Here is a 15,334-nt window from a genome sequence, read left to right on the forward strand (position 1 = left end):
AATATTCCTCAAAAAAAAAAAAACTCCAAAAGAAGCTTCACTTAGATTTCCACAGGCCAAAGAAGGTGAAACTAAGAAACGGTGGAGTTTGGAAGATTGTATCCTTTCTCTCAATACAGAAAGGTACCTTGGTAGAAAAACAAAAGGAAAACACAAACCAATGGGCAAAGGCCTGTACCCTAAAAATAAAGCCCTGGGAAAGGAAGAAAAGCAGAAGGATGGTGGGGAGGGGAGAGTGCTAAATTACAGGTAGAAAATATTCAGAAAAATAGGAGAAGCAAAAGAACAAGTCAATTGTTAGCTCTTAGATAAAATTTTAAATCTTTCCTTTCGAATGCATGATAATATATAATATTTAATATAAAATATTAAATGAGATCATACAGTCACAGAACATTGCTTTCTGATAAGAGTATAAAAGATTGGTGAAAAGCAAATACTTCGCATAGAAAATAAAATTACATGTAAAAAATACTAAGTACATGACAGATTTGACAGAATTCTTCCCAAAAAGATTATAAAAGCATTCTCAATTGTCAACCTGATAATTTAATTATGATGGGGAAAATTTTTATAAATTAAACTGTAAGAGTTAAGTTGAAAGGCAATCTGAGTAATAAAAATATACACTTTAAATAATTCATAAATTAAAAGGAAAAATGTTTTCTTCAGGAAAAATGTTTTCTTCAAACAACAACAAAAATACACCCTAGTATTTGAATGTATAACAGTGTTTTTTCTAAAAGAATATTTCTTTTAAACCATTTTAATAATGATAACTTTTTCTATGGAAAGTCTTATTTTGCAAGAATAATAGAGATAGGTCAATAGGTAGCCGGTCTGACTTTTATTTTCTGCATTTGTAATCAGCTCCCAGTTTACAGATCTGAATATCTGCCCTCTGTTCCAGTATCTCCCACATCAGAAAACCAAGAGCTCTGGTGTCATTAAAATGGGAACAACTCCAAGAAAGCCAAAGAAGATAGACCAGCCTTCACTGTGTAGATAAACTGACATGAAAATGTCCATTTCTCAAGACCAATTGGAATTTTTTCTTGGAAGATAGTTCAGTGTACAGGCCTAGTGTATGCATCCTAATATTAATTATGCATTTTAAGGTTAAAGTTAATGAAGCTCATCACCCCAATCATCCTTGTCTACATTTTTATTTAGTCACCAGGGGGAGCTCACACTGCTCTGTGGGTAGGTAAGTCCAAGAATTAGATTTGTTAAAGGGGGGAAAAAATTAAATCGATGTGGCATTAAAAATAATTCAAATATGGTCCATCGTGTCCATAGGCAAATATATCACACATGCAAAAAAAGAATTAGGTATATATCAGGTTTTTTGCTGTTAAACAAAGAAGTTGGAAAATACTAAAAGCCATCAATTAGCAGAATCTTGCTGTGCTTAATAGAGGACATACATAAACCCTGTCATTTACGGTTGTCTTTGGTCCTATTAGGGTCTTACTCACCACCCAGATTTTGTCCATTTGTCCATTTGTTGCACTGACCCTGTTATTTTCTTGGATTGAAGCACTACTATGATTTTATATTCTAACAGCTAATCATTTGCTCAAAAATATCCCATATAATTATATTGAAAGAAATGTTTCTTCGTCCTTTTGCTTCAAATATCTCCTTCTGTTCCAAATATATTTTTTAGCACTTTTAATGTGTGTTCAAAGAGTTCTACCCAATAATCTACTTAAATTCATTCTACAATTCACCCAGGAGACACAATCCCTTTAAACTTTGAGAAGCTCCAGTTGGAACACAGAGGGGAAAAGGGTTCAGAGTTTGTGGAATAATCACCTCTAATCGATCAATTTCCCCTGAAGGTAAAGCTGAAAGAAAGGAGGAGTGAAGAGTTGCAGTCCCATTCCTTGAAGTTTAAAGGAACTAAGCCCTGAGGCACAGTGTAGACTGATTCCTGCCTTCCCCTCCCAAGGCCTATTAAGAGGTCATAGATCTCTGTGACACTGCTGCCATTCCCCAAAGACAAGATCCCTAGCCACAGACTTAGCACAAAGAGAAAGGACAGGGAAATAGTCTACTTTTAGCAGCAACTCACTACATTATAAAGGAAGCAGATATCAGTCACAAGGATCTTAAGTAAAAAAAAAAAAAAAAAAAATTAAGTGCAGTCACGAAAAAATTCAACATCTTAAGTTTTATCACCCTGAATTTCATATTTAAGAATAGACTACATGTGGCAGAGACCTTGTGTGCACACAACTGTATCCAAATAGCTAAACATTGCCCTGCTTATAAAACAGACTGAATGGTTGCATAGGACCTACGAAATAGTCGGTCTCTTTTAATTCATCTTCCCCAGAAAAGAGGCCCCACTGTTTCCACACCCCAAATACAGCCCTTCGTTTATAATTTTTACACTTCTCCATGGGGACAAACTGACAGCTTTAATTACCATCAATGACCATCAAGGACATGGTGGAAATTCTTGAAGATATTCTCCCATGGTTTGTGTTCTTGACATTTTATTTACAATTTTTGGCAAATAAATCCTGAAACCACAGAATTACACGATTATATATTCATTATCAATTATACAACTAAGGGAAAACCATTTATCTAAAACAGTTGTGGTTCCACAAGACATCCAAAGGTAACATTTCTTTACACACAGACAGATAATGCCAATTTTCTTCCTGAATTCTATTCATTTCAAAATGCTAATTTCAAAAACCTCAAATTAATCAGGAGCAGATCCTTGCAAATATAGTTATAGCTAGTACAGGATATTCTCCACTTAAGTTTTACTTGTAAAAAGTAAATGCCCCCATTTATTTTCTATTTCTAGGAGATTTCACCCTCCAGAAACTTTCCATTCATAATCAGTAGCTTTCTTGCGATTCACAAGTTATTAAAGCAGGCTGAGAGTAAAAACACCTAATTTTAAAAGGCACATCAAAAATACAGAGAAATATTTCTTAAATTACCTCTTCAACATTCCAACTACTTAATTTTAATAAATTAATACATGTGATAACTCATAATTCATAGTGGGAAAACATAATTCATCAGTTCAGTCCTTTTATAAATTCCCATTACAATGCCGAAAAGCATTCAAACAGCATCAAAAAAATAAGGGACCTAAAAATGATGATTTCACATCCATGTTTTGGTAGAGAATTTCACAGACAAATACAAGTAGAGAATGGTAGACTAGGTACTAACAGCAAAAGTTCTGCTGTAGCCAAATCAATGTGGAAATCACACAGCTTTTATAGCAGGTAATAGTTTAACGGACCCTTCCTCCAAAACCAGAAAAAGGAGCTCACTCAGCCAACAGCTCAGAGGTTGGAACCAAGTATGGATTATTGCTTTTTCTCTGGTAAATGCATAGAAGAACTCAGCCATGGCCCTGCCAGGCTAAGAAAATGACACACTCAGCCTCACCACTTTCTCTAAGTCTGAGAGGAACAGAGACTTGGTGAGTTGTTTTTCATATGATAACGCAAGTGGTAGTCAAAAAACAGCGGTCTCTAAAACATAGGGTACATATCCTAAGGTAGAGAAGATATTCTTAATATTTAGCAACCAATCAGAATGGACACCATCCATAAACAGCCCTCCAGAAACAAATGAGACCCTCCTGAGAGCAAGAGGATAGCAGTACCCCTGTGGGCCTGGGTGCCCTGGCTTTTCCATCCCCCGCCCACATCTCAGAATAGAGCAGTCAACTGTGCTCAGTGAAATAGGCTTATGGATCATCTTATTTAATGTTAACTACTCTAATTCACACAAAATCCTTAAATTTTGACAAGTGATTTAAAAAGTTTTCTGCAAGGAAACTGCAGGATTGATAGTCGAGCACAAGTAGTAATCAACAAGAAAATGGCAAATCTGGCCATTCCACTCCTGTAAAAGCTCTTTGTCAGCCACCATATGAAGGAGGGGGAAGAAAGAAACAATTTAATCAGATCTGACCAAAAGTTGGCAGAACAAAATTGAGATTATCAGGAAAGTTCTTTGAAATATGGGCTTATATCCACCATTGATAATGACAAACCTCATCGAGAAGTGTAATAACATATGTTCTCTCTGGTGGTTTTGTGAGATCTTTTTTTAGCTCTCACAGTCATTAAAATGAATTGTCAAAATACATGAATCTAGACCAGGACTTCAAAACAACATAAATTTATTTTAAAAACCCGTTTATTTCATCTTCACCTCATTTTTCAATTTCTATTTTTGTGAATGTTGTATAATACATGTATCTATGTAATGTATTGATAAATATATATTATAAAGACACATACTAATTTTTTTTTTATCAAAAAGTTTGGAAACCACTGGCCTACAAAATAAGCAGGTGGAGATGGGGCTGGGGAACAGAATCGATGGAGGCACTTTGGGGACTTAAGGGTATTTGGAGAATGAAGCAGGCTAAAAACTAGAAAAATATTTTAGGTAGGAAAGAAGGAATTGATGAAAATGGAGGGAAATAGGAAAATAAAACATATAGTCCCTTAAGCCTAATTAATATAGAAATAGATAGTTAATATATAAATGATTAATAGCAAATTATGAATAATGAATTAACATAGAAATTAATATAGAAATATGCAAATAAAAGCTATAATGCCTTAAGCCTAAATGATATAAACTAAGAAGTTAAAATATCACATTTATTCCACGTAATTTATTTCAACTAATGATTTGAAAAAGAAGACAGCCAAAAAAAGTTCTAAAAACAGTTTCAATATGCTTCTATGAAATTGATGCTTCATTCCATAAAAAACACTCATTTCCCTTATTTCTATTGCCAACAGAACTAGCTGTTAGGGTACTTGATTGTCGAGTGGAACCAACTAGTCTTTAATTTGCCACAACCATGCAACACATGTACAATCACTTTCACTTTTTAAAAAAATTCTTTGGCTTAAAAAAAAAAAAATCCAGATGTCTGAAAGTCTTCAGTTCAAAAAATCGATGTGAAGCTTCCAGGAAGTCGCATAACTTTCAAAATCAAATTAAGCGAACCTACTATTTTATAACAATGCATACCATCCACTCATCAATTCAGCTCATTTTCCTCAAAAATGTGAACCTGTACAGTAATAATATTTGTAAAGGAGCCACAAATATAGTTAGAGCTTTATAAATCTGATCTACAAACATATTCTCTCAAAGTACAGCAGTCTTGCTGTCACACATATCTCTGCCTACTCATCTTACCAACAGCTTGGTGGGCCAGAGGGTTAAGAACTAATACAATGCTATTCAGTTTTTTCTGCATTTACACCCAGGCAATTCACATTAATGATGTGAAAGAACACTTAACAGACAACTCAAGCCTGCAAATTAGCAGGAGAGAAGAGAAAAATTACTCAGAACAACAAGCATACAGTATTACCAAATGCATTTTACACATTTATCCCGTTAAGTGTAGCTTAGTTTTGATGATTTACAACGCTAGTTTTTACTCAGTTTTGTAAGCATAATAAAGTCTCCGTAATCTCAGCCTTCCCCATAGCACCCTGCTATTAAATCTTTGTTGAGAAGTGTGATGAGACCCCTCTGGCTTCCAGCCCTCCCCACCCCCTGAGGGAATTGGCAAGAAATGATAGGGTTTGTGGATTAGTAAAATGAGAGGTTCTCTGTGCTTTTCCTTCTTTAAATATATATTTTGATAATCTGTCTTCTGCATCAGAGAGTCCCAACAGCATTAGAGTGTTGATTTCCCTCCCTCCCCAGCCTCCAGGAAAAAGAGAGTCAGGCTGGGGCAAGACAGGTGGTTTCCATCTCCTGCTACGACTCAAGAGTGGGATTTCACTTTTTTCTTTCACCTTTCCCCTTATTCCTTCAAGCAGGGATGATACGTAACATACACATGTTGGATTGCAGACTAGAGGAAAACTGCACCATGAGACAAAGAAGAAAGAACTCATTTTCCTGAGTGCCACCTTGTCCCCCTGCTCTCCTTAGGGACTGTTTTGTTCTTTCCTAGATCAGGATGCTTGTCCAGAACGGTGCCCACATCCAGAAGACCCCTCAGAGCTAGCCTCCAGGAATTGTGTGTGTGACCCCCTAGACCTCTAGGTCCCCTGCTGGATCTACTGTCTGTGAGTTCAGTCTAGGTTTCTGATATCTACTCATGAACTGTCCTGGGCAAACTCAATCAATGAGATGAGCTTCAAATCTGGGTCTAGAATTGATCATCTTGCTCCACATTTGACCTTCATCTTCTAAGGCCTGGTCCAGTCTGGGCTCACTTGGCAAGACTATACCAGGATTTCAAGACTTCTGATATAGAGTGAAGCAATTTTCATCTAGGCAGACTCTCCAAGGAATGCGCCTTACCCTTGGGGATGAAAGTCACCAAAGGAACAGATCTCAAATTACCAAGAAACCCTTAGTTTAAGGATGGGAAGAATCTCAAGGCAGAGTTTCTACCAGCTCTCCCACAACCGAACTACCCTGAGTAATTCCCACAGGGGTCAGACCATAAAATACCTCAGTTTCCTGTTATTTTGCAAATCAACAAGTTCTAAGATTTCTTTCTCTCCTAATTCTACTCTAGTTAACCCTCCAGTACACTACACAGAATTCCCTGTCTCTTTATACAAGTTGTTCACCAACAAGTCCTTAGGCTATGGCCAAGCTGGGCAGGACCAAATATGTAAGTAAAGACTTCAAGATTAATAAAAGGGAAGCTGGGGCCGTCCCGGTGGCACAAGCGGTTAAGTGCGCGCGCTCCGCTGTGGCGGCCCAGGGTTCGCCGGTTCAGACCCCGGGCGCGCACCGACGCACCACTTGGCAAACCACGCGGTGGCGGCATCCCATATAAAGCGAAGGAAGACGGGCACGGATGTTAGCCCAGGGCCAGTCTTCCTCAGCAAAAAAGAGGAGGATTGGCAGATGTTAGCACCGGGCTGATCTTCCTCACACACAAAATAAATAAATAAATAAATAAAAGGGAAGCCACAGGAGCAAAGAAAAAAGTTGAGAAATCAGCAAGAGACTATAGAACAGGCAGTGAGAAAGCAAGAGGAGAAATATGGACCAGGAAATTAAGAGTCTGGAGAAAGGACAGGAATCAAAGGAAAATTAGCAAAGATACAAATGGGGCTGGATGAAGTCAGACAAAAAGAATGAAAAAGAACAATGAAAGAAGGAGTAAAATTAAGAGGGAAAGAGAAAACAACTAGAAATACCCTCCTTTGCTATGCGAGCACTTTGTCCATCAGGGAAAGGCAGCAGCAGCAGCACCTAAAAAGAATGAACTCAAGCAACAGGAAGCAAAAATTGGAAGAGTCGGACTCCTAACTTACACTAAAACACTTTAACCAAGGAGAAAGGTAAAAGCATCTTAGTACTTTTTTAATTAAAATGCTTCCAGTGTCTTGAATCTGTTCCAGATTAGACTGCAGGGTACCCTTGGCTAACTCAAGTCTCAATTTTAACACCTTCAACAAATGTGAAAGATTCCTGATTTTGTTTCCCCACCTTGTTGCTCTCTCCCTGATCCTCCACTTCTGCTTTTCCTCCTCAGTCTACCACTCTCCCCAAGAAATCATCCTTAACACCACCACACAGGACCAAGGCCCCTCAGACTTATCGTTTCTGAAACGTGTTTCATTAATTCACAAATAAGCCTCTGTTTTCCCACATTTGATTAAAATGTAGTGTATGAGCACAGACCAGATTCCCTGCTTTTAGAAAGCTTAAAATCAAAATAAGCCAAATATTTTATTAGAGTTTGGGGGTTTTTTTTATTTTTGACAAAAAACAGTATTTAACCCATAAATATTATTTTCACCATACCATGTGCTGAAACTCCAGCATTTTCTGCACTGATATTAAAGTTGTATAATATATAAGGAAATATATATTTTATAATATGTAAAGTTATAAAGGAATAATGTCTTTTACTTCAATTTCACAGGGCTGAATATAAAGAAAACTGTATGGCAGAAACTCAACAAAAAGTAAACACTAAATTGAATTTGAAATTTGTTTAATAACTCAGTCTTACTAAGGTAAGATTTCTTGCTGGCATAGTATATACTGCCCATGTCAGTCAAGTTCCCATGTCTTTACCCTAATGTTAGTGATGAGCAGAGTTTCCTTTAAAGCATCATCTATTACACTGAAAAAAGAATCTTACTAATGGTCTGCTTTTAATGGGATTCTCAAAAAATTATGCATTCTGAGGGAAAAACGCAATAAATGAAGTCAATTAAATGTATATGAGCTAGAAAATGTAAATAAATCCATAAAGGATACCAACAAACACCCAGCAGAATGCTAAAATTAAAAAGACTGACAACACAAATGTTAGCAAGTGTGCACAACTGGAACTCTCAGAAATTGCTAGTGGGAGCATAAAATGGTGCAACCACTTTGGAAAAAAGTTCAGAAGTTTTTCATACAGTTAAACACATCCCACTACCACCCCTTCATGACCCAGCAATTCTACTCCTACTTACTAACTCAAGAGAAATAAAACATATGTCCACAAAAAGACCTATATAGGAAAGTTCACAACTTTATTCATAATAACCAAAAACTAAAAATGACCAAAATGTCTACCAACAGAATGGAAAATCATTTATGATATATTCGTATGACGTATGACTACTCAGCAATAAAAATGGACACATTACTCATATATACAACATGAATGGACCTCGCAGACCTTATGCTGAACAAAAGAAGCAGACACAAAAAAAGAGTATATACTGTGTAATTGCACTTAAAAGAAGTTCTAGTATGGGCAAAACTAATTTATGGTTAAAAAACTTAAAAGCTGGTTACTTCTGGTGGAGTTTTATTGATTGGAAAGTGGTATGAGGGAAATTCGGAAATTTCTAGGATGCATAAAATTATCTGTGTCTTAAGAGGGATGTGTGTCACGTGAGTGCATGTATTTTGTCAAAATTCAACAAATTGTATACTTATTATTTATAAATTTCACTATATGTAAATGTTACATTAAAAATTATAGCATTAATAATTATAAACAACTATTACTCTAGTTAGTTGGTCTGTTTATCATAATGGTATGAGTAAGCAATTCTGAAACTAATATATATTCTAGACTCAAGCAAATGAGTAAACATATTGAGGATGATGGAAGCTAGGTTTCTCACTGCCAAAGAAGGTAGTGACAAATACGGAAAGGAAAAAGACTGGGATGTACCTGAAATGCTGGATTGAATTAGAGGTATCAATATGAACACATAGTTCTTATTAGATAGAGAAAAATATATGTATGTGTTTATATTTGTATATGTGTATATTTTATGAACTATATTATGTGTGTATTATATTAAATATATGCATACATTTCCTAATTTTGTCTGCTGACAGGGTCTATAATCAATGATACAGCTATAGCAATGAGCACACGAAGCACCTATGCCTTGGTTTCTAAATACCTTTGTCCTCTTAAAGGAACCAGGGCTCCTTGGAAAAAAGGCTGATTGCAGGACTGGGACAAGAACATGATGAGCCTGGAGCATCTGTCCGCAGCAGAAACTAAGTCCTCAAATAATCATGGAGACATATTAAACTGACTCAAGACCCAGTTTGAAGGGACTCCCACTGGCTAAATCTTGGGCAATCTGGGCATCAAAATAATGATAGTAATGAATTATGACCCACTGAATAAAATAAATATCCAAAAGCCATGGTGATATGAATAAACAAATAAATGAATGAGTAAGAAAGGAAATTATAGTAGAAAGCCAACTAATAAATACAGAAATTATGGAGTTAAAATGGATGTTTTGTGAGGATGAGGATATTTACAGAGTGGCAAAGTATCTTCCCACAAATTACTTATTATTTACAAAGGGAAAATAGTAACTTTACACTGGAGAAAGTTGGTGGACCCACCTTAAACAAGTATTCAATGTTAACATCATCAACACCGGGATGAATCAACATCAAATACTTCCTGATCTGGTAAACTCAGAAGGGCACAACATCACTTTGGTGGTGGAACATCAAAGTATATAACCTGAATTTAATCATGAGGCAACATCAGACAAACGCAAATGTAGATGGGTATTCTATAAAGTACAGTCATGCTTAACGACAGAGATGTATTCTAAGAAATGCAGCGTTAGGTGATTTCATCGCTGTGTGAACATCACAGCATGTACTTACACAAACTAGATGGTGCAGCCTATTACACACCCAGGCTGTATGGTACTAATCTTAGGAGACCACCATCGTATATGCAGTCCGTCATTGACCGAAACATTGTTATGTGGCACGTGACTATAACTGGCAGGTCCTCTTAACAAGTGCCATAGTCAAGCAAGACAAAGAAAGGCTGAGAAATCATTCCAGGTGAAAAGAGGCAAAAAAGACACAACAATTAAATGCTATACATGATCTTGAACCCAGGATGAGAAAAAAAAAAAAGCCATAAAGGACATTATTGGGATAACTGTTGAAATTTAAATATTGATTATGGATTAGATAATAGTATTTTATGGTGTTAAACGTTAACCTCCCTGATTTCAATAAGTGTGCTGTGGTCATGCAAGAGAATGTATTTGCTCTTAGAAAATACACAGGATATATTTAGAGAGGTGTGATGTTTCCAACCTTCTCTCAAATGATTAAGAAAAGAATTGATGAAAGAGAGAGACAATGATAAAGCAAATGAGGTAAAATGTAAATAATTGGTGAATCAGGTAAACGGTACATGGGAGTTACACATATTATTTTTGCAATTTTTCTGTCAGTTTAGAATTATATCAAAATAAAAGTTACCAAATAACACAAAAAAATATGTATATGGCCAATGTTTATATAAGTTACAACAATTCCTAAACTTATGTCCCAAAAAATGACAATGGATTTTCTGAAAGAACGAAGATTCTATGGCCTAATAAACTTACTGTAATCCCTTCTTGAAGAGCCACAGTGCACTTTAATAAAGAAGGCTGCTCAACTGGATTTAATCCAACATTTCCACAATAATCTGTTCAGGAAACCTGGTTAAAATGGAATACCTATCAAAATCTTACAAAAATATCAATATTTTGTGGAAAACTACTTGTCTGGTAAATACATTTGTTATACATAGTTAATTGAAGAAAGATTTGTGCCAGGAAAATAAGATAGAGAGAGAACTACAGACACACCCACACACACACAGGAGTAGGTCAACTTCAAATAGTAAGAGAAAAATGACATGAACTTAAAAAAAGATATCTATCTAAAATGTCCCACCCAGCCTCATACAGTATGCTCTTGTAGGATATATTTTGAAAGAGGGTAGAAATTTAGTAAACTGAGTTTTAGTTTTATTCAGCCATTAAACTGAACACGTCACACTTCATGTCATTCTAAATCTGATTCTTCCCATGAACTGTAGAGCAGAAGAGCTTCCCTACAACAGGGAAAAGCTACGGTGGGCCGGCACTATGCAAGGCTCAGAGAATACAAGGATGAATAAGACGCAGTTCCTGCCATCCACAGGAATTCAATCTAACGAGCGGGATGGAAAAGTGAACCACCTGCAGTGAAAATTCTGATATTCAAGAATAAGCATCAGACTTTATGAGAACAGAAAAAGGCAGCTAATTCAGGCAGAGAGGGATAGGGGAAAGCTCCCTTGAGCAGATGATATTTAAGCTAAAATAAGTTAATACACAAGCTAATAATTCTTTGCAAAAATATATGTATTTAAAAAATACATGCTAAAATTCTTTGAAGAAATATTCAAAAGGTTTTTTTAAACTTTATTTTAGCCACCCAATGTTAGGTTCTGCACCTACATGGCATCATGTAGTTCAAAAAAAAGAAAGAAAATGAAAATCTACCCATTCGTTTTAAAATCTAGGAACAATTCAAAATCTAAGAAGGACTTTGACATTGAGTTTGCTGCAAACCACCATCTTAGAATTCTTTCTAAAGCTCTTCTAGGCTTACCTAGGTATTGAGTGTAGGAGCAAAACAATTTGAAGAGAGAAAAAAAGGAACAAACTGAAAAAAATCAGAAATAGAACAGTATGAGAAGACAAGAAGTGATAAGTATTGTTTACCTGTCAGCTGACATTGATTAATCTTGTGTTCTGTGATATCGCTCAGTGATTCGAACACCTGGAGGCAGCTGTCACAGCTGTGCACAGCTTCGTCTTCCAACTCCTCTCCATCTTCCGGCCTCTTCTTACAGTCTATTGCCTCTCCATCTTCAGTCTTGTCTTCAAGTTTACAGTTGGGGTCTGAAAGAAAATCAAGACTATAAGTATGGGGTTTAAAGACAGGTTCTTTTAAAGTAACGTTTAATCTTCTTGCCACTAAAAACAGAAACACTATTTTCCTTGAAGCTGCAATGGGAGGGTTTCCTTGCAGATTTTATTACAGAAGAACCAAAAGTGAGTCTTCCCTAAAATTTTTTAGTAGGTGATGATTGAAGTTTTTCCTTTTCTCCTCCACCACAGAGGCCTTTTCCCATCTCCTCCTTCAAATAATTCACCCACCCTTAAGGTCAACCTTGCCGTCGTTTCATAGCCTTTCAGGGGTTTTGCTTAAAAGAGAGAGATAAATCACTTAAAATTAAACAGTCTCCAATGCAAAGGAAAAAAAAACACTGTGCTTAAGAAGGAATTCCTTTTCTGCTAAATATACTCTTTCATGGGAAATTACCAGAATTAGCCAAAAGTCTAGAATAAGCTAAGCTAATTACCTTAGGCACAAAATTGACCTTTACTTAGAAACTGGTCAAAACACACAGTTATCCCATTATTTGTTAGACAGCGATAGCAAAATAAGCTCTACTACACAGCAAAACATTCTTATACACACAAGTTCAAGTGTAAGTGTATTGGCATGTCTCTTGTTTTCAAAATCATCAAAAAATGAAACAGAATATGCCAAGAGCAAATGTAAATTATAATCAAGTCAACAACTTGAGTTGGCATTATCAATGTCAAGAAGCTAAATAGTAGGAAAACTAAAAACAGATCCATTCTAACCCTAAAAATGATACACACATAAATAGCAAGGGGGGATAAGAGAGCTAAACACGTGATTTTTTAACTTGGAACTCAATAAACACTTTCTGATTATTCATGCTGTCCTTCAACTCATTGTAGAGGGGTATCCACAAACATCCTCTTGCCACTGCTCCTCTTTGCAGGAAAGCAAAGGGGGAGAGAATATGCCTCTTTGGGGGAAATTAGGATAATATAACCTGCGACTTAATTTATGGTACATTAATTTCTAATAGAAAAAGTCCTCCAAAGTCAGATATAAATTACATCTCAAAATAGAGTAGTCAGTAGTCAATGAAACAGTTACAAAACAGTTCTATCAAGGTACCTAAGAAATATGCAAAGCATTATCTGTAGTCAAATATTTTTAAAAAGGGAGAATAAATATTTGAAATGTTATAATCAAGAATTCGCAGAATCAGCGGGGCTGGCCTGGTGGCATAAGCAGTTTAGTGCGCGCGCTCCGCTGTGGCGGCCCAGGGTATGCCAGTTCGGATCCCGGGCGCGCACCGACGCACCACTTGGCAAGCCATGCTGTGGCGGCATCCCATATAAAGTGGAGGAAGATAGGCATGGATGTTAGCCCAGGGCCAGTCTTCCTCAGCAAAAAAAAAAAAGAGGAAGATTGGCAGATGTTAGCACAGGGCTGATCTTCCTCACAAAAAAAAAAAAGAATTCGCAGAATCAAAATTAGCCCAGATTTCTTAGAAAAGTCCATAATGCACGCCACCACCATCCTGCTGTCTCAAGTGCTTTCTGCTACCTTGCACATAACGGGCTGCTACGAGCCCTCCTTCTACAAGTCACTATGCTCCTTTTCTTTCTGGCACTTGTTTCAAGGCTTTACTTCACATCTGCAATAAAATTAACTATATCGCCACCCTTCTAATGATTCGCATATGCCAAAATCAACTCACATTTCAACATATATCATAATCTCTTGGGTTCATGCAAAAAAGCAGAATTCCCATCTCAAAAAGCAAGTAGATTTGTTTGTTTGTTTTTTAAAAAACGAATGTAGTGTTTAAGTAAATTGGTAATTTGGGTTGATTTGCCATCTGGAAAATTATTATCTCAACACTCTACACAGTGCCCATTTCAATATACTGGAGTTTTGTCGGCTCCTTCCTGGGGGAGTAATCACAGGATCTTTTTCGTCTGTGTTGTACTTTGCCCAGCACAGCACTGTGTCCAGGTGAGTGCTTAGTAAATATTATTTAGTGATGATGAGAAGGGAGAGGAGGGGGAAAAAAAAGAGTACATAAAAAAGTCCTTTACTGGTATTTTTTCTGTAAACAGGAACAGACCAGTTACCTCCGAATTAAAAAGTGCCTACGTGCCTACATTTTCCCAAATCAACACTATATGATCGACCACGTTTCACTTTGCTGGTTTCAAATGTTTCATCCAGACCCACAGATGCAACAAATGAGTAATGGTTCAAAGATATCCAACAAACTAAAACCAAGTGGTAAAATACCGCCAAATTAGAGAATAATTCAGGAAAATAAATAACAGTCCCAATTATGGCAAACTGGCCCCTCCACCATTAAACACTTGTTGGAAGGTAGCAGGCACACACTGAATACTGTCAGTTGTTTAGCATGAGTTTCCAGTTTCTCATAAAACTGACAGCACTCAGGGAAATGTGAGTGCTAGGTCTGAATTTTAATATGATTATTTAAATGCTACACATCAAGTTTGCGGGGCTGTTTGTTTTTAAATAAGGAGACACTCTGAATACTTTAAGTAGTATGTAGATAAAAATGATAAAAACTCACCTTCCTTATTATTCAAGAATATGGACACTTTACAAGAATCCAATATCAAAAATATCAAACAAACAGGAACTCATGCATGATGTTTTACCTCTTAAAAGCTAAAGAATGACTCTAGTCCATGCTTCTGATACTATAGCTAGTTATTAACATGAGGGTCATTTTAAGACTAATATAAAATGTTTTTGCTTCCACTTCTGCATTTACAGATAGAACCCTTCAGGGACTGAAGTCAGTCAAGCTTATTCACTTCTGCTGCAACTTTAGGATGAATGCTCCAGCCAACTGGCGAATTTGTTTTTAGGTCACCACTTAAGAGGGACCCTCTGGGGGTGGGTGCGATTATAGCCTTTGATGCCTTGGCATAATGAGCGCTGGAATCTCAGTCTCTCTCTTTGTAAGTAGATTTTTTCCAACCTCCACTTTCATGAAGAATTCTTTCTCACCCATTCAAAAGATGTGTTTATACGTGTTAGGGGTTTCTGTTCCTAATGTCAGTTGATGTAAGAAGATTCGAGAAAGCTTCCATTGTCAACCATTCCTTTCCCACAGGTGGCTACACTTCAA

The 15,334-nt window shown here is 36.5% G+C and overlaps 1 protein-coding gene across 8 annotated transcripts in view; it reads right to left on the reverse strand.

Moving 5' to 3' along the window:
* The window catches only part of ZNF521 (zinc finger protein 521), a 276,035-nt gene that overhangs the window by 233,792 nt on the left and 26,909 nt on the right, over positions 1-15,334 (reverse strand). For all 8 annotated transcript variants that reach the window (XM_087439087.1, XM_014780260.2, XM_014780259.2 and 5 more), the window contains one exon: positions 12,039-12,218. Coding sequence is in view for 7 of the 8 variants with exons in the window: in XM_014780260.2 (XP_014635746.1) it covers positions 12,039-12,218 (180 nt within the window). In the remaining variant the exon portion in view is untranslated. The remainder of the gene's footprint in view (positions 1-12,038; positions 12,219-15,334) is intronic.

This window comes from Ceratotherium simum, chromosome 14, assembly GCF_057802395.1.
Source record: "Ceratotherium simum simum isolate JZ-2026a chromosome 14, ASM5780239v1, whole genome shotgun sequence".
In the NCBI taxonomy this organism is placed as follows: domain Eukaryota; kingdom Metazoa; phylum Chordata; class Mammalia; order Perissodactyla; family Rhinocerotidae; genus Ceratotherium; species Ceratotherium simum.